General features: G+C 33.9%; 2 protein-coding genes across 3 annotated transcripts in view; one reads left to right on the plus strand and one right to left on the minus strand.

Annotated features, from left to right (window-relative positions):
- Positions 1-19803, minus strand: part of Sema1a (semaphorin 1a) — a 490410-nt gene that overhangs the window by 387488 nt on the left and 83119 nt on the right. The gene's annotated exons all lie outside the window — the stretch shown is intronic.
- Positions 1315-8158, plus strand: LOC140752297 (uncharacterized). The gene is made up of 3 exons (XM_073086533.1): positions 1315-1461; positions 2184-2260; positions 7455-8158. Exons 1-3 carry the CDS (start codon positions 1444-1446, stop codon positions 7684-7686), a joined length of 327 nt encoding a protein of 108 aa, XP_072942634.1. The 5' UTR covers positions 1315-1443; the 3' UTR covers positions 7687-8158.

Raw genomic sequence — 19803 nt, forward strand, 5'->3', positions numbered from 1 at the left:
TTGTAATGTAATCTTATATATAAAATTCTCGTGTCACAATGTTAGTTACCGTACTCCTCCGAAACGGCTTTACCGATTTTCACCAAATTTTATATGCATATTCAATAGGTCTGAGAATCGGCCACTATCTATTTTTCATACCCCTAAGTGATAAGGGTTGTTCACCCTTAACATTTTTTTATTTATATGGCAACTCAACGTATGCCGGGTGATATGTATATGCATATGTAAATATTTTGGTAACTAATGTTAAAATACTTGCTACACTCGGCCAGCATGGTGAGTTGTGGTCTTATAGCGTCAAAGACATACTCAATAGCGTAATTTTTTTTTACCTTGAAGTATTTTTTTTAAATCGGGAATTAAAAAAAAAGTTACTTTAACTGTTAATTAAGCAATTTTTCACGTATCTTTTATCAATATGATATCCAGTGGCATATTATATATTTGCTAGTTATTTCAAATACTTTATTAAATATTTAAAAGTCGTAACATAAAATACTATACCCATATGTAGACATAATGTTAACATATTCATCCCTAGAGAGTTTGCCAACAAATGCTAGTTTTAAATCAATTATAATTGGTATTGCTATACTGATTGCAATAACATTCTAATAAGGTTTCATTACGTGTGATTGAACGGTTGGGTGATTGTTAATGAGTGGGTAAATAGGTAACTGGATCAAATCGCCGTGACGCCCTATGCTTGATCTATTATTAGTTTGATATTCAGTTCTGTTAAAGTATGGCCCTGTACGGTGATGGTAAGTGGTCAATACTGTCCATGGACATATGTAATTAACTCAATATAGAACAGGGTTTTTACTTGAAGCCGATCACAGATACATTGCTTCTCTTCAGGACTAAGACAGTTGCCTCATGTTATGTAAGACAGCCGGCACCCACACCACTACGTGCGGTAGGTATATTATGAATTGTAACTTTTTATAGGTAACATTTAACATGAGTAGTTATTATCGCAATAAGTAGAAGAAAATTCATTACGTTTTACTATAAATAATTACCAAACAAAAAATAAAATTTATATTAAAAATAAAACTACCTCACAATGCAACAGTTACCTAGTGATGTTATAGTCCGCGCCAAACTGCTAGTCCTCTCTGAAGTTGTTGCGCACAGGTGTTTTCATACAATTTACTATGGCGACGCTTCATTTCTATATTCAGAGCGGACTAGCAGTTTTACGCGGACTATAACCCATCTTACTAGTTCACGATGACGACATTAAGTGTTGATTTTTTAGAATATGAACGAAATAGAAATAAAGCAGCCCGATCCTAGCCTTACAACACAGCAAGTACAGAGTGGTTACATCGCATGACGATCAGGAACCGTATCGGTGGCAGGATCTTGCACAACCCAAGTAAATATTAACGCACTGCGCCCACACATTCGCACAGACACACGCCAGCCGTCGAAATGGTCCGTAACGTCGCTGTAAGTAATATTTTTAATTTATATTTTCCGTAAAAATTTGTGAATTTAAGAAATCAAGTAAATGTATTTTACTTTTAATAAATAAATAATGTCTCTATTTAATTTAATAATGATAGTAATAAATTCCAAAATTTTTAAATAAGTTTATAAGACGAGATTATTATAATTGTAAGCAAATTCATTATTTAAATTACGTTAACTAATGATTTATAAATTTAATTTCACTATTTTAACGCAATATTACGTAAGTCAAACAGGACGTTACGTGAAAATAATTTCTTATTTCACCACTTTAAAATATTTCTTTTTGTGACCATATTTTTATTTGTTTGGGTAGTAAATAAAATCACCTTTTAATTTATTTTATTAAATATTTAACTATGCTTTTTAAATATAATTAATTGCATTAAATTAAATAAATCTTTGTAACATTTATGATGTGTGGTAAGGAAGACAGACTTCTGAGGCGTTCCAGCTTAGTCCTCAGGGGTAGCGGTGCATCTATGGCCGACCTCAGGTAGGAATATCTAATCCTACCTGGGGTTGATTATAGATGTCCATGCGCGGCAGTAGCCACTTACCATCAGGTGGACTGTTTGCTCGTCTGCTACTCATATATCATAATTTAAAAAAAAATACAATTTTGAAATTAAAGAGACAGACCTTTAAATATTACTGTGTAACTTTAAATACTAAATGTGGACGTATATATTCCTTTTCAGTTCTTTGCCTTTGTGGTAGCCAGTCACATGTGCTTGGCGAACCCAGTACCTGATCCTGATCCGATCCACAGGACTCAGTAAGTATATACTTAAATAAAGTCTATTAAATTAATATTGTATTGAAAGTATGTAGCATGACAGCGTCATACTGTAGTCATACCTAAGTATTGTAAAGTGATATCAACTCCAGACATGTACCATTAACATTACAGATTATCAGAAATAAAAAAATTCAATAAGCAAATGCGCATATAATCCCCCATATAGAGTCTATAAGTAAGTGGCCATTAGTAATATAAAATTTATAGACAACCGCATAGGTTTCTAGTCCTATTTTATGTTCGGTACAGAAAAGTCGATTTCCTTCAACATAAAAAAGAAAATAGTTTCGATACTCAAAACCATACTCTAAACAACATAAATTACATAGCGTATACATTATGGTTACCGTAACACACTTTTCATACAAGTCTAATAGCATCGAAACTTACAACATTAAATCACATAAAATGAATTCCCCAAAATTAATAGCTATTAGGTCTTAGCATAGTACGACTATAGTAAGTCCCAATTAATTAAATAATATTCTTACAAAGCTCTAAAAAGACAAGGGAAATTAGAGTAGAATAACTAACAATGTCCACAGTGGTCCAGAGCTTTATTTCTTAGAGCTTAGTACCAGATTCATTAACTCCCGGGAGCTTTACTCTAATTATGAAGCTCAGAAATTTTAATCAGTCAAACCGCTCGTGAATGTCTTAATGTAATGTAATTTTAATTGTTTCTGATCTAATTATTTAATTTTAATGCGGTAATTATTAATACTTAGTATAAAGGTTAACTTAAGAAATTAATCAAGGAAGGAATTTTAAATGAAAATGTATACATTTAGTTTATAATATGATACAAGTATGCAGTCGGTCGGGTAAGTGGCTACTGACGCCCATATACACCTGTAATCAACCCCAGATAGGATTAGATATTCCTGCCTGAGGTACGCCACAGATGCGCCGCTAACCCATGAGGACTGAGCTTGGAAACCTTCGGAAAATTATGTCTCTTTTACCACACCCTTTACACTAGAACACAGTAGCGCTTAACACTGCTTTTGCAATTAGAGAGAAATAAGTGTGGCGGTGGTGCCGCCTGAGTCGAACCACAAACGGTTGTACAACTTTCGCTGTTAAGAACTGAGTAACCTATTCAAAATAATCGTGATACAAGGTTTCTTACAAGGCGAACAACAAAACTTAAAACTTAAGGGTTAAAATGAAAAAATAATAACCCTGACCGACCACTCATCGCTTCCCACCCTTAATTTAGACTTTCTTTGTCTTTAATATTCGTGACAGATGAAAACACAAGGCCAATTTTTCTTTTGTCCATTTTTCATTCTTATATTCTTAGGTTTTGATTAAAGCAAGCGATATAGATATAACTGATATATATCTACGTTATAAATCGTTATATAATAACTTGTTGATATAACGAAGAAAATTTTGTATTATATTAATATACTACTAGTCGTATTTTTGTTATTTATTTCCGATTATCATAATTCAAACGTTTATAACGTAAAAGTACAGTTCGAAAATTAATTCCACTTGAAAATAAAAAGCTAAAAGCATTTAAAAAACCAATCATTTAACACAAGTCCTTGTCACATTTTTTTACATAGATATCTATCGAAATAACATTTAAAGAAATATAAAGGTAACCTAAAAATAATTGCAAACTGGAATAAAAAGGCATGAAAATATCTGGAGCAAAATATGATAAACGACTCCATCCAAAACGAATTCCATTGAAATCTAACGGAAAAAGCGATTTAGGGATCAAATCTAGAACGAAAGCTCTATTTCATTCAGCTTTCAGCGCTGGATAAGCTGCATAATTATTAAACGAATTATGAATTTCAAACGGACCACTAAAATAAACTTTGTGGGGATTAACCGCAGTTTAAAAGAAATTTAACATTTGAAATTCTTTTAATTTTAACTTTGCAATTAATATGTATAACGATATAATGCGTATTTATGAATTTTTTTTTTTTTTGGAGTAGCAAATAAGTTTGCAGTCCACCTGGTGGTAATTAGTCACTACCGTCCATGACCACCATATAGAACAGGCTTTACCTGAAGCTGATCACACATATGAGTACATTGCGACTCCTAAAGACACAATGATCACCGCATATAAGTAAAAATAGTAATTGCCTCATAATAAGTCAGCCCACAACGACCTAATCTTATATATAAAATTCTCGTGTCACAATGTTAGTTACCGTACTCCTCCGAAACGGCTTTACTGATCTTCACCAAATTTTATATGCATATTCAGTAGGTCTGAGAATCGGCTACTATCTATTTTTCATATTCCTAAGTGATAAGGATTGTTCACCCTTAACATTTTTTTATTTATATGGCAACACAACGTTTGCCGGGTCAGCTAGTATATTGTATTTGTAAGGTGGTAGAATCCTTTGTGGTTCGACTCCGGCGGCACCACCGCCACACCTATTTCTGCCTTATAACAGCAGTGTTAAGCGGTGCTGTGCTGGTACACATTGATGTAGCTATAAAATACAACCTAATTTTCCCTCGTTACCAATAATTATCCGTTTTCTGCGAAATTGAGTAGCAAAAAGTTTATCTGTAGAATGATCTCCGATAAAAACTTGAGAAGTTACGGTTCATTACCTTCGATTAAGTTCTTACCATCGAGGTCCTAAAATTAAGTTTGGAGTTCGTGTCCATTTATAACATTCCTTTGTAATGGACGAGATAATATCGCTGATATTGTAACGTTATGACGAAGTTTCGTAACGTTGAATTTTTAGTTTCCAAATATTATTTTAGTTATTATTACCTGACTGTTAGGGTAAAGTACATATTTCGAGCGTATGCATATATGTATGTTTCATTCTTTGGCTTGACGGATTTTAACATATGTTTTGAGAAATCGATAGATTTATCAATGCCACAATTGATATTGATTTGCTTTTGAGTTAAATATTCGTAAGCAGTTTTTTTTTGTTTTTTTTTTTTAATAATTTCTAGTATCTTTTAGTAAGATATTTCATGAGTAGTATTTATTAATTGATATTTTCATGCAATCTTTTTGTTTTCTAATCGACATCATATAGTAATCGGGGTCTTACGTTACGTATACAATTTCCAGGTCAGTAATATTGTTATTCTTCAAATAACCTATTCATTTTCACTACATTTAATGAATACAAGTTTATTAGCTGAGGTGTGACTGCGTAACGAACGCTTAAATTAATTCCGGATTCATAATAAGTATTATATTAAATGATTTATTGCACAATTGGGTTATTATGATGGTAACGTAATTAAAAACTAGGGATGTTACGAATAACAAATTAGTAGACAGAATGACAAATTATTAGTATTATATCGATTTCGTATAAGGTTTTTTTATTATAATTTCAGTTGCGCATATTAGATTTTCAGGGAATTGAAAATACAAATAAGTAATGAATTTAATTTATATACAAAGGAAAGCTCGCGGCTACTGTATCCATATCTAATTTACGCCCGTATCCGAAATTATTTGAAAACTTTTATATCGTATTGGTTACGATTTTCGTTAGATTTTTATTTTGTATATCCGATAGTTTCGGTTACGGTTACGGAGCTCCATAACAACCCTGTTAAAAGCCTTTTCGATGTAAATACAAGCGTCATTCCCCAGAATTGAAAAATGCTAGGGCATAGTACACCATTTCGCTGTAGTTTCATAGTAATATTTATTTGTACGGAATATATATGTTGAAAAATACTTAGCTCGGAAAGATCTTTCATTATGATGAATTAATGAGTAACTATTTATCACTACAACGATTATCTGAAGCTACCATACTTGTAATATGTATAATTCATGTTTAAAGTCATAGTATATGACTTGCACTGTATAAAGTGTGCATTGACGACGAAGAAAAATATTACATATTATCCAATTTCCTTTTTCTATTGAATTTTTACTTACATCACACCTATTTCTGCCTTATAATAGCAGTGTTAGGCGCTGCTGTGTTCCGTTTTGAAGGGTGTGGTAAGGGAGACATACTTTTCCGAGGCGTTCCAGCTTAGTCCTCAGGAGTAGCGGCGCATCTGTGGCCGACCTCAGGTAGGAATATCTAATCCTATCTGGGGTTGATTACAGATGTCCATGGGCGGCAGTAGCCACTTACCATCAGGTGGACTGCATGCTCGTCTGCTACTCCAATATTATAAAAAAAAAATGTAGGTACAAGGTTACAATCGTAGTCGTATAATAACTGAGTAATTTTAGTCTTTCACTCCATATATATTGCATAGAATCTTGGGCAGAAGATTAAAACAGATATAAGATACAGTCGCCCGTTAAAATCCCCAGCGATTTGATTTAATCCCGATTATTCCATCTGTGCGCAAATACGTAATTAATCTATGTCTACTTTGTAGATGTTTGTATTATTGTACTCGTATTTATTCGGTAATCCATACAATATACAACATAATAATACGAGGTATGTAAGATGTCACTGATGATTAACACAATTATATTCGAAACTCAGAGATGAAAACTCAAAAAAATTAAAGATGGTAAAATCCTAGCGAGTATATTGCTACAGCTCTACCGCCACACATAATATTTTACTACGACCGAGATGGTCGAAAGACCATTAAAAAATACCAACGCCCATACATTTTATATGGAAGAATCACTTTCTTACTCTAACGACGATAAATCGTACAACGACACACCGCATATTAATATATATAAAACAGCAGTGTTAAGAAATAGCCAAAAATAACAGTATTAAAATATTTGTAGCACAATTTTAAAAGATTTTTAGCACATTTAAAAACATCTTTAACACTTCTCAAAGCTTATTTTTGTGCCATGAAAGCAAACTTAATAAGTTCAAGTTTGCAGCATTAATATATTTTTCAAAAAGCTCATCTCATTACTTTGGAATAAAATTATGAAATCTCAAAATTAATAATACTTTTTACTATTAAAATACGTTTTGTTTTAGAAAAATACTTAAGTTTTAAGCCGGAGAGAAAATCTTGGTAATAACAACTGTAATTATTTAAATAATATTTAAATTCACGACAACTTGTTGTAATGTATCTTTATTTATATAAACGATAGAGATGGCGTTCTATTTCATTATTTGTTACATCGGCTCTATTCACTTCCTTTCCGACTCTGAACTGTTTTCCAAGTTTAGCTTAAGAAAAACTTTATTTCTTCCAGCGTGAGGATTCATGTCCCATACGAAGTCCACACGCTGCATCACCACCACATCGAGAAAGTGCCGATCATCAAAGAAGTTCCGGTGTACAAGGAAGTGCCAATCATCCACAAAGTGCCAGTGGTCCACACGGTGCCCATCGTGAAGACCGTCCCAGTGCCCATCGTGAATACCGTGGCCATCGAGAAACCGATACTCGTACCCTACAAGGAACATTACGGTTTTTGGCACTGATTGAGTTTTCGCGTTTATTTTATGCTCGCTCTGTATTCGGTGAGTCAAGGACAAACTAACAAAATAGACTACTAAATACTCTATGACCCACAACTATGTAAAACAACATACAAATGTGTTCGGTCTAATATTATGCGTTTATGGAATACAGTTTGAGAGAATAAACGCGCAATCTCAATCTATCATGACATGACATGCTGATTTACCTATCTATATAGAGTCTATAGTTAATTATTTGCAATCTGCTTGTTAGTTTGTCTGTGGTCTAAAATTGTGGGGAGTGTTACCATGCGCGGATTAATCTGAACTCTGAAGCCAAAAATGTGTTATATACTGCAATATCAGAGCGACCATAAATTTTGGCGATGTCTATATTAGTCAAATAAATTTAAGTACGTATTTAAGGTGCGTTTATAGACTTGGTTATTGACTGAAAACCAGGCAACACTTTTAATAAATATTATACAATCTCTTCCAGCAGATGTGTAATTAATTCACATAGTGGTTGATCCAGCTAGCGTTGGTTAAAAAATATACAAGTCTATAAACGTACCCTTTACCATACGGGTGCTATTAGCACTATTTTGTAGTCAAAGATTCTTAAGTCTCAATAGATAGAAACATGAAGACTACCTACCGATTACTTTACGTATAATTATATTAACGAAAGACTGATCAAGACTCAAGTTAAATCGGTCGGATTTACGATATAATTACGCTTTGTGTTATTTGTAAAGTAACTAAGTTGTATATTCGAACTTTTCTGTTTACGAGCGAAAATACTGTGTTCTGTATTGTTATCGATTTGTATATAAGACGGAGTTTGCGATAAAATATAAAACACGATCTGTTTTCTTTTTTTTTTCAATTATTAATGGCGACTAAATTACATATGAGAATGGATATATAATCATACAAACAGCGAGACGCGTCTGGTGGTAGACAAAAAGTATTCCCTATATAATGTGTTTTGATGTATTTACATATATAGGTCGTGCTTCTTAAGATATTGAATAAAAATATGTTTGTCTCTGCCACAGTGAGGTATTGTATAGAAAAATACAATATTTTCTACCACGACCCGTGTCTGACACGTTCATTGTCTGTAGCATAGATTAGTAAAGATTACTCACTCCTAACAAGAAAATGTAACCAGTTTTGACAATTGAAATTGTCACTGTCATCTATTTTCGTGTTTGAAAAATATTTAAAAAATGTAGTTTTTACATCATTTACGAATGAAACGATATTTCTCCGCACTCTTCGATTTCGTGTTTTTGCACCACTTAACTACGCATGTCGGCATTGTTCCGCGTAAATTACACAATGACAGCCATTTAATGGCTTCCTTCAATTACAAGGCGGTGAGATGTCTATACTTATCTATGGTCTGTGGATATAAATAGGACTTCTACGCCTGATATTTGAAAGCAGTGTTCAAAATATATATAATGAAATACTCGTAAAATGTTCACTTTACAAATATTGTAATGAGTTTACAATTTGGTTCATATACAGCGCAAACTTTAAATTGCTTTATGTATTTTACAAAAAATTACCTTTTTTTCCACCGAAACACAAACATAGAACAAAAACCACCGAAACTGGAATCCAACTCCAAAATAGTAGCTACAAACAAAATTACACGCTTCAGATGTTTTATAGGCGCAAACAAAAGGGTCGAACGAGTTTTTACTAACAATATTCACAACAGATTTGTATTTGCTTAAATTTGGAAAAATGCATTAGATTTCCGTTTTTCTCTTAAATGACTTAACGAGTATACTAATACGAATACTATACTAATATGCTCAGTGACTAACCGAATTTATGTACAGAAAATATTTTGTCTTTTTTTCCATATGTATATATTCGATAGAACCAGACTGAATACGTCAATTGCTAAAATAATATAATAAACATCACACACAAGAAGAGGTTTTTTGAAGGTGGTAGTACCCTTTGTGGTTCGACTCCGGCGGCACCAACGCCACACCTATTTCTACCTAATAACAGCAGTGTTAGACGCTGCTGTGTTCCGGTTTGAAGGGTGTTGTAAGGGAGACAGACTTTACCGAGGCGTTCCAGCTTAGTCCTCAGGGGTAGCGGCGCATCTGTGGCCGACCTCAGGTGGGAATATCTAATCCTATCTGGGGTTGATTACAGATGTCCATGGGCGGCAGTAGCCACTTACCATCTGCATGCTCATCTGCTACTCCTATATTATAAAAAAGGTATTCATTTACCTCATGTAGAATTATGGAAGCCTAAATAACGGAATTATTAAATGCCTTTAAAAGCAATAAATGTCTACACAAATCTCTCTGCAAGAATGATCTGGAGGAAACTCCACTGCTTCAACGTAGATTAGTCAAAAAAGCAATCCATAACAACATGACAACACTTCGCAACTTCCAAAAATAACCAGGTCAATACGATGTAGGTCATACAACCACAAGATGAAAATTACGCGCATCAGATGTTTATTACAAAGGGTTGAACATTTGTCCCAACCATACATACACGTGTGAAGTGCAATTTTTTAGAAAGTACCGGCCCTGCCCTCGGGATCTCACGACCGGTAGGTGCGATTATTTATTCAGTAACTAATACTTACATAGGGCTGCCGTGCCTCGCTTTCATGTGTATTGACATATTTGGTTTGAAACAATGTAACACACAATTTAAATTATATACTAATTTTATGGCCTATAAACTTATTACTTTGTTAAAAGAAAGCTGTCTGTTATAAGTATTCGTAATTACACATAACTAAAAAGGCAATGGAAAGTGACCGGAGATTTACAATGCCCTCTAAAGGAAGGAAGCGCGCATAAAATGTTGCCACCGGTTACCCATGCAACTTTCAATCGTCACTGATGTTGCTTAAAGGAGATGTTTCATTTTCGGCCATCTCATGTACACTATATCTAAAAAACACGAATAATTTGTATAATTGAAGAAAAATACACATATATTTTGATAACCTAAAGTATTCCTGTTTAAAAATATTTAAAATAAGCATTCCTCATTGAAATATTAAATATGGCGGAATACTGTCAATGTCAAGTTTTCAAAACTGTCGATGTCGGTCAGGGAACCCATGTGTACCCCACACATAGGTTACTATACTCTTTGGATGTCGGTAATTTTGTATTTCGCTGTTTTTGTCCTAAAGTTATTGTTACCTTAGTACTTTACAACCTGTCTTTTGTTTTGGGTATCCCGTCATTATTTCTGAATTTAATTAATTATTTATAATAATTATAACAAAACCTCCTTTTAAATAGTATCTGGTTTTATAGATGTAAGTGACATGTCAAATTAAAAAAGAAGAAGTTGTCAATTTGATATGTGTAAAAGTGGATATATACATATCATATAATCGTGGAATCCAATGTAAACGTTGAATAAATATGTACTGATGAGAAGATTCAATCCTGAATATGTTTCTGCTCTGTGCTGCTTACGATTTTGGACTGATTCTACCTTACTTGTTTACCCAGCTTATGTTTTATGGACTCTTGTGATTTTCGTGCTATCGCTGTGGATTGTGTTGACAAGGATTCAATATCATCAGGTAAAATATACATCAGTTAGTTGTATTAATCGTGAAAGAATCGTTAATTATTTTAAACTAGAGAAGCTAATCTTTTTACATATCTCTTTTTTTAGATAATTACAATAGCAAGACAAGGACATTCTTGGGATGACAAATAATCAGTTATTATTGCAACTGCATCGCTGGGCAACGAACCGTACTCGTAGGTAGCTGCGCTCACATTATGACCATTTTTTGATGTTTGGGCTGAGCTCGTCACAGGATATTACAGAACCTGCTACATGATTGGATGAAAATATTGATAAGATATTGAAAACATATAAATAACGTAACTAAGTGAAGAATAAATAAAATATTATCTAGATGTGTACATACTGAAAGTTGTTTTATTTACACACTTAAATGTTTTAACTAAAATAAATTGTTATTGAAGTACATATTTTGGTATGTTTGTTTTAAGTAATGTTTATCAAATATAGGTATTGTTTCTCAATACATACAATACAATATTTATAGATTTACGCCCATTCGCGTAAAAATATATTAAAAAGTATATAATGTATATAGGAAGTTAAAATATAATGACAGATGACATTATTACGGTAATCACTACCGCCATGATGTTTTTTCCACTGTTGTGTTGCAAGTTTAAGTGTAAATTATTGTTTTTAAACAATAAAATGAACATGATTTGAAGAAAATGAACGCCTACGAATTGTTCTTTGCATGTTTTCTTAGTTTTTAGTATAGTGTACAAAAGGTGGCCGGGAGCCCATACATTTTGAAACATCTCCTTTATAAATCTACATACTACGTCCTAACGACGCCCTAATCAACCCGATTTTGAAGTCAACCCCATCTCCAAAGGGAACCAGAAAAAATAAAAATTGTGAAAATAAAAAAATATGATTTATTTTGTATAAAAAAAATTAATTATCATCTTGTTTAAAATAAATTACTAACCTAAAGTATAGTAAGTGACTATCATATGGTTCCATTCGAGCCTATACTTTCTATACCCTTACATTTGCGGTAACTTGTCTTTCATTTACCTTCAAGCAATACTGTATCCTTAGTATGAGTTTCCTTAGTATTTGATTAGGTAATTGCCCATACATTTCAGCGCCCCTAGCGGACTGTATCAGAACTGATTGGAAATGTATGGGCAATACGTAAACAAATACAAAAGTAGACATTTTTGTAAATACATAAAAACTCATACTAAGGGTACTGATGTCAAATGAAAGACAACCCTGGCACAACTTGACACATATCACGTTTTCTATAACGTAGTTGTGTTCGATCGACGTGACGGGTGTCGTCCCGATAGTTTTTGCCGGCTTATCGAATATGTGACACCAATACCAATGTTTAGCTACTCCACGTTATTAAAAATAGATGTTTTTCTCTGTCGCTTTTTTATTTCTGGTTATTCGCGTTTTATGTTTACTGCCGCCGTTTTTAGGCGAATTTAACTGTATATCCCAGAACGATACTTATAAAAATACTTGTAGTATATAAAGAATATGTGAAATTGAATGTATTTAACTCCGCCATTGTATGCAAAGTAGGATCGTAGTCTCGACAAATCAATAATATTTATTTGAATAGTAATACGACCTCGATCGGTCATGTCGTTCAGAAATTACAAATAGACGCATCCACAATTATTTGTACCAATATATGTATGTCTTAGGTTGTTTGATTCCTCGAATTTCATGTTAAGGAAGTAAAGTACCTTTGGAAGTAAAACATTAACTTAAACACATTCTCATTAATTCTTGAATTCATCATTTTCCTTTGAATCTTTTGACTGTGGTAAAACAAGTCTGATATCGCTATTTAAACAACATATTTAAACGTATATACAATTTTCATGGAGAACACATAAAAACTAAAGCTAAGTCCAGCCGTGCAGCCTGGCGCACTACCGCAACTTTATAACAACGGGCCAACTCGTACAGATTTAGGACTCAACCCTTGGAAAAGAAATGCACCAAAACTAAAGGAGTTTTGTGGGTTAATAAGATTTGTAAAACAGCAAACTTCTATTTAAGTCGTGAACTAAAACGAATGTAAATCATCAAGATGCATCTAAAAAGTATAAACGCGACGAGGACTTCGCTTTTAGTTTATGTTAACTCTGCGCTACATTGACATGGTAACGATAACTTTTAAAATGTGGCAAAAGTTGAATGTAATACCTCCACTGTCGTTTTCGGATTGCCACACCCTCTAAACAAGACAAACATACTCGTTTACAATAAAAGAAAATGAGTTAAGAATTATATTCTATTTATAGTTGGTTGCTGACGTTCAGAAAATAATGCATATTATCAAATAGCGTCAAAATTACAAATGTCAAAATACAAAAAACAGGGCATTAATAAATAAAGCGTGACCTTAAAATGCATAACTTTCTCATAGGTATGAATCATTTTAAGAAATACAAAGCCCTAAAAGGGCTTAAATAGTTGAAGCCATAATACAATTGGCTGCATAACATGATAACCCACCCATTACATCAGCGTAATTAATTCCCATCCAGTCGTTTAATGAAACATGATTGTCAGCGCACTGCAGATAAGGTTTAGGGAAATTAACTGAAATGGATTAACCATACGTCAAAGACCACCAGAGCTGGCAGTTGGCGCGGCTCCAATGTTTCAGCCGAAGCCATTTTTTCGCGTCCAAATAGTGACCCCCGTATGCACTCAGCCACATGTTTTATCGACAGACGGATGTGTTGTGAATATTTTATATAAATTCCCCAATCGCGATTTAATTGGATTGTTTTTGGCTCAATGTAGCTACATAAAGTTAGGTAATTTAAAGCAGGTAGCGAATTATCAAAAACAATGCACATAATAAAAAAATACCTCGTACAACTAACGACAATGTTTTCTTTTTCTACGAGTATAAACACCATAAATGAATTTTAAATATTATTATAATTAATAACTGGCAAGTGTTTTTAAACAAAAACGCGTCTGTTAAAAATATACCATACGGTAAGTGACAATTTAGACGAATCTAACACTCATATGTTAATTCGTCAATCCGTTTGGGTTGTCGGGCATGCCGAAGTATAAGACATATATGCATAAGCACACAAAAAATATTCCCTTCCGCATTCGAATAAGAACTATAACATACTTCTGTGTGTGTACTGTGTATAGTATTGAAGATATACAACATCGATTTAGAGGTGCCAATACTGCCAATCCATCAATACATCGCTGCCAGAGAAACATTTTGCAGAATTTAAGCGCGTTATCGCAACACACGACAGTTGCAATCTGCATGTCAGTCATTTCGCAGTCCAACTGTAAACCATTTTGCTGAAGCCTGTTTGTTTACTTTGTACATAGAGCCGAAATTTAAATACATTCCAGTCACAATAAAAAAGAAAATAATTGTCAAACAATTCATAAAGGAAGGTGTTAGATGTTCTAAATGCGATTGACTGCAACTCTTGCCCACAGAGATGAAACCTGAAGCGCACTTTATAATAATACAGATTATTAATTGTAGCGTTCTTAATTGAATGCAGGGACCGCACGCATGCCAAACCATCACAAATTCAAACGTGTGGTTAGGGCACTTGATTTAGTTTGTGTATATTTGTAAGCGCTTGTAGCATAGTTCTTGATCCAGCGAAATGTTTGCAGGGGTTTAGAGTTTCCCGCTAATGCCAAACATTTGACGCGGCATAATAATACATGTTTGGCAGCGTAGCATTATCGGTGACAGCACTAAACACAAGCGGTAGGCGCAACGTTTCAGCGTTATCGCAATTTGCAGCGACTATCGGCGTGTCGCTCATTGTACTGTCAAACTGTAAGCCGTTTTGTTTGTGCGTCAATGTCCGAGTGGACTAAACGAAATGACTCGTCACACCGGTCGCTTTCGGAAATTGCACCGCATTTTTTCAGGGCAATTTGTTGTCATTTTTTTTTTGCTGTCTGTTTTATAACAGACTGTAAATTAATGACAAAAATACTCATAATGAGGTAAAATATTGAAAATTTATTCTAATGTTTTTCCGCAGGCATCCTAAATATTGTCAGGGTAGAAAGCATACTTTTTCTTTCCAAAAGTATGTTTCATTCGGTTTAACTAATATTAAGATGAATCCCCATTATTAGCTACATATTAATATACACACATATAGAATACAAAGTAGACACAAAGCTAATATTAGCTTCGAAAACGTTGTTATTTGAAAAATAGCAAACATACGCCTTTATACTGCCTGTATGATGTCGCAACGTTTCAGCGTTATCGCGAATTGCAGCGACTATCGGCGTGTCGCTCATTGTACTGTCAAACTGTAAGCCGTTTTGTTTGTGCGTCGATGTCCGAGTGGACTAAACGAAATGACTCGTCACACCGGTCGCTTTCGGAAATTGCGCCGCATTTGTTTCTGGACAAATTTGTCCTCTGTTTTTTAAATGACTGTTTTATAATATGCTATATATTCTGATAACTGAATACATGCAATGCGCAAAATATACACTTATTTGTTGAATTTTTACTAAAATATTTTCAGGAATAAAGAAAGAAATTATTTATGTGTGGATATAATTTACGTAAAAATAAATTTAAGTAAAAATAAATTATTACCGACGGCAGCTTCTACTTTAGCAAGCAGGTATGAGGCATGCGTCAAGGTACTTCGTTTCAAGAGTCAAATTATGTCCATCTATGTAAAATCATTTCACTCCTCATAAATTAAATATAATTACATACTTGAAAGTAACTTTTGACCGATTCAGTTGAATACTTTTGCGCAGATCATCACCGAAGTCCGGCATGCCACTCATGACTCCGGCATCTCGATTTCCGAACGGTTAATCGCCCAATTAATTTTTGTGTACAATAAACTTCATGAACACTTGTTTCTGATAATTATTTCACTCATGAATACACCCTTGACAGCTCTGATAATGTGCCAGTTTTAAAATTGAGAAGGCAATTTAAAAGCCAATTTAATTTCCGAGTATTTGGACGAAACAATGGAATGCTCTGTTGTCACATAATTCAATTTTGCTATGTGGTTGCCTGTGCTTAATGAGCTTATATAGTTGACATGAACTAAAGGTAGACCGCAATTTATAAAGGGCCGTACACATGTTCCGTATTAGTATTAAGCGCACTGCTTCAGCTGTATGTATGTATTCACATCTTACGATATGTTACGGTTGTGTATCAGAACTTTTATTGAAATTAAAGTTTCTGTCAGTAAAATTATGATATTTGCAATTTTCAGAACTTAACTTTTTCAACGTTTAGCAGTCCATTACTAAACTAGAAAGGTGGGTAGACCTTACTTGGTATATTGATAACGGCAGTACTCGTATAACCACCATCTTTGTCTTTGCGTCTGACAGCGCAGCAGATTTCTTTACAGATACTACTGTCCAATGTCTCCCTCTTGAGTACAGGAAAAGACAGTAGTTCACACAAACTACTGTAACTGTATCGTTTAAAACTCATACTTAGCTACATCTACGGTATTGAGCCAAAACAAGCGCAAATGTTTCTCTATTTGTGACTATGTTCTCTTTCACTGTTAAAACCATCAACAATTAATTTCTAATTCGTGCAACTTCAATAAATCAGAGCTCGCTACCTACATCGAAACAACAAAAAGTCGAAAGAGATGCCAACTCTATTATTTCCCAACATCATCAAGCCAGCATCGCTCCCAGTTGATATATTAACTCTCACGGCCCGCCAACATATTTATTTTGAAATACCAAAATTGATCTCGTTCATTTGTCCGTAAAAATCAGAAATTCGCAGTACGAGTACGAGTTCTGCATATTTTAACACAAAAATGTAACTTTTTTTAAAATAATAAACGCATTCTACACTCACAGCCCACACTAGCATTCCCTGTGTCGTGGGTGTCATGGACACACATAGACAAATACACAAACACCCAGACCCAGAAACAGAAATCTAAATTCATCATTTAGATATCTGTCTGGTCGGGGATCGAACCCGGGACCCTTTGCGCGTCAGACCGGTATGGTGACCGCTCTGCCACGCGGGTAGTCGCTAAACTTTAAATGTGTATAAATCAGGACTTTTAATGTTTACTTCCGAATAGTTTTTCTGTAGCTCCCAAAGTAATATCATCTCCTATATCCATTTTACAAATAATTTTATCGTATATTTTTACTTGAATTTCTTTGTTGGCTTGAATTTTATTGTTTGTTTTAATTGTCTCGCTATTAATCGCACAAATGTAAAGTTTTTGTGTTCACTACATTATTTTTTTATAATATAGGAGTAGCAGACAAGCATGCAATCCACCCGGTGGTAAGTGGCTACTGCCGCCCATGGACATCTGTAATCAATCCCAGATAAGATTAGATATTCCTTCATGAGGTCGGCCACAGATGCGCCGCTACCCCTGAGGACTAAGCTGGAACGCCTCGGAAATGTCTGTCTCCCTTACCACACCCTTCAAACCGGAACACAGCAGCGCCTAACACTGCTGTTATTTGGTAGAAATAGGCGTGGCGGTGGTGCCGCGGGAATCCAACCACAAAGGGTTCTACCACCTTTAAAAATATTTAACTATTGCAAAAAATAATGAAGGCAATGTCATTTATATATTTGATAAATATGACGATTATTATTGATTTTTTTATAAATGTGTTTTTTCGTTCAAATATCTGTCTGTATAAAAACTCACAAAGTTTTATCTACACACCTACGGTATAAAAAGGTTCAATTAGCACTTAATGAGGTGGAATCATCTGCCCGAGGCTGCGTGATCCCCTGTAAATTATTACCCCGATGACCATTTTTAAATCATTTACACCGTCAATTAATTCAAATGAAAATCGTATTTAGTAATAAACTTGATAAATTTGATTATAACGCTTAATTAATTCATAACACCCGGATTTTGAAGACTAAATTATTGGATAATGATAAAATATTTCCGGTAATTGAAGTTATTACGTATTTTAAGCATCAGCTTTTAAAAGCAAGCTTTATTGTAACACATTTCAAAAAAATCTTCTTAGACGATTCCTCATGTCTGAGGGTCGTGACCATCAAGAACAGCCTTGTCTAAGATCGTCTTCCAAGTATTGCGATTATGTGCAATGTGTATGGAATCGTAGATTGTGGTGTTGCTGGTTTTCTTGACAAGATCTGTCCATCGGGTTGGTGATCTCCCTCTGCAACGCATTCCAGCCACTTGACCAACGACTATCAACTTCTCTAAATTATCTAGTTCAAAAATACTAAACAATAATTGGACTAAAAGCATAGTTGCCAACTTTAAGGAGGAAATGTGATTATTTTCTATACAATAACAAACTACAGAATAACTGTAACCGTATAAAGTGTACTTTATATTGCACCTATAAAATATAAAGGAATTCTGTTTAAGGCTCCGCAAAATGTAGGCATCGTGCTGCAGTAGTAGAATGTAGGTTCGTTTAAACAAGCCTTAAAATGTCGCAGTTTAGTATTTTGTACTAACAACATAATAATAAATTTCGCCCGCAATTAGAGTGTAGTTACATCATCTTCTACCCATAAATGAGATTTTTAGATGTTTTTATAGAATTAAGTTAAGATGAAAACTACTTCGCAACAATCCGCTACAAATATGTATGATGGTATATATTTTAAACCATGCAGTATGTACCACCCTCCCTCCCTCAAAGGATGCATGCAGATGTAAAAATTAAAAATATACACCACCATACATACCACCACCTAACCAAATAGAACCGGTTTTTATAGAAGCCGAAACTAAGTTTAGTATTTGCACTAACATCATAATAATGAGTTTCGCCAACAATTAAATATATTTAGGCAAAAATAACTATTTATTTTTAACAGTATCTTCTATCCTTATTTAGCAATTTGAGCAAGCCTTATAAGATTTTAATATTAAATCTTTTAAAGAAATATAACTGAAAATGTTTTTGTCACGTAGATGCAAACGATGACACGATGATGTTAATTGATCATTATTTACATTCTTGTGTTACGACCATAAAAATCATAAGATAATGATGATAGGCATGACATCTTAAATTCCACATTCTCTAACATATTACAATTTTTAACAACGAAATAATTTACCATGGATATTTTTTTTGATGTCAAAAGTTTGAATATTTCCTATGTTAAATATCACCTTCATTCTCAAACTCAATAAAACGAAGGCGTCTATCTTACTCCAGTTACTCTGCAAATACGTATTCAGAAGTCGATTGTAACCGCAAGGCTACACTGCCTGCGAAATTTACGTACCTCGGCACTGCAGTCTGTATGCAGGCCGACTGCAGTATCTGCATCTATACTATACATATGTCCCGAGCGTAAAAACGTACGCAAACTAAATAATTGAACCGGTTAAATGGTTTTACTGCGTCAAAAAATACTGGCGTAGGTATGTACCAATTGTTCTGATGTTTAATACGCCGGCTCGAAATTTCGTAATTTCAAGATTAATATTTATGTATACATAACATAAATACATGCCATTTATGTGAATCTTAAGACAGAATAGGTTG

The sequence above is a fragment of the Epargyreus clarus genome, unplaced genomic scaffold (genome assembly GCF_041222505.1).
Source record: "Epargyreus clarus isolate Ecla_fem2 unplaced genomic scaffold, WU_Ecla_fem_2.2 ptg000024l, whole genome shotgun sequence".
NCBI lineage: Eukaryota > Metazoa > Arthropoda > Insecta > Lepidoptera > Hesperiidae > Epargyreus > Epargyreus clarus.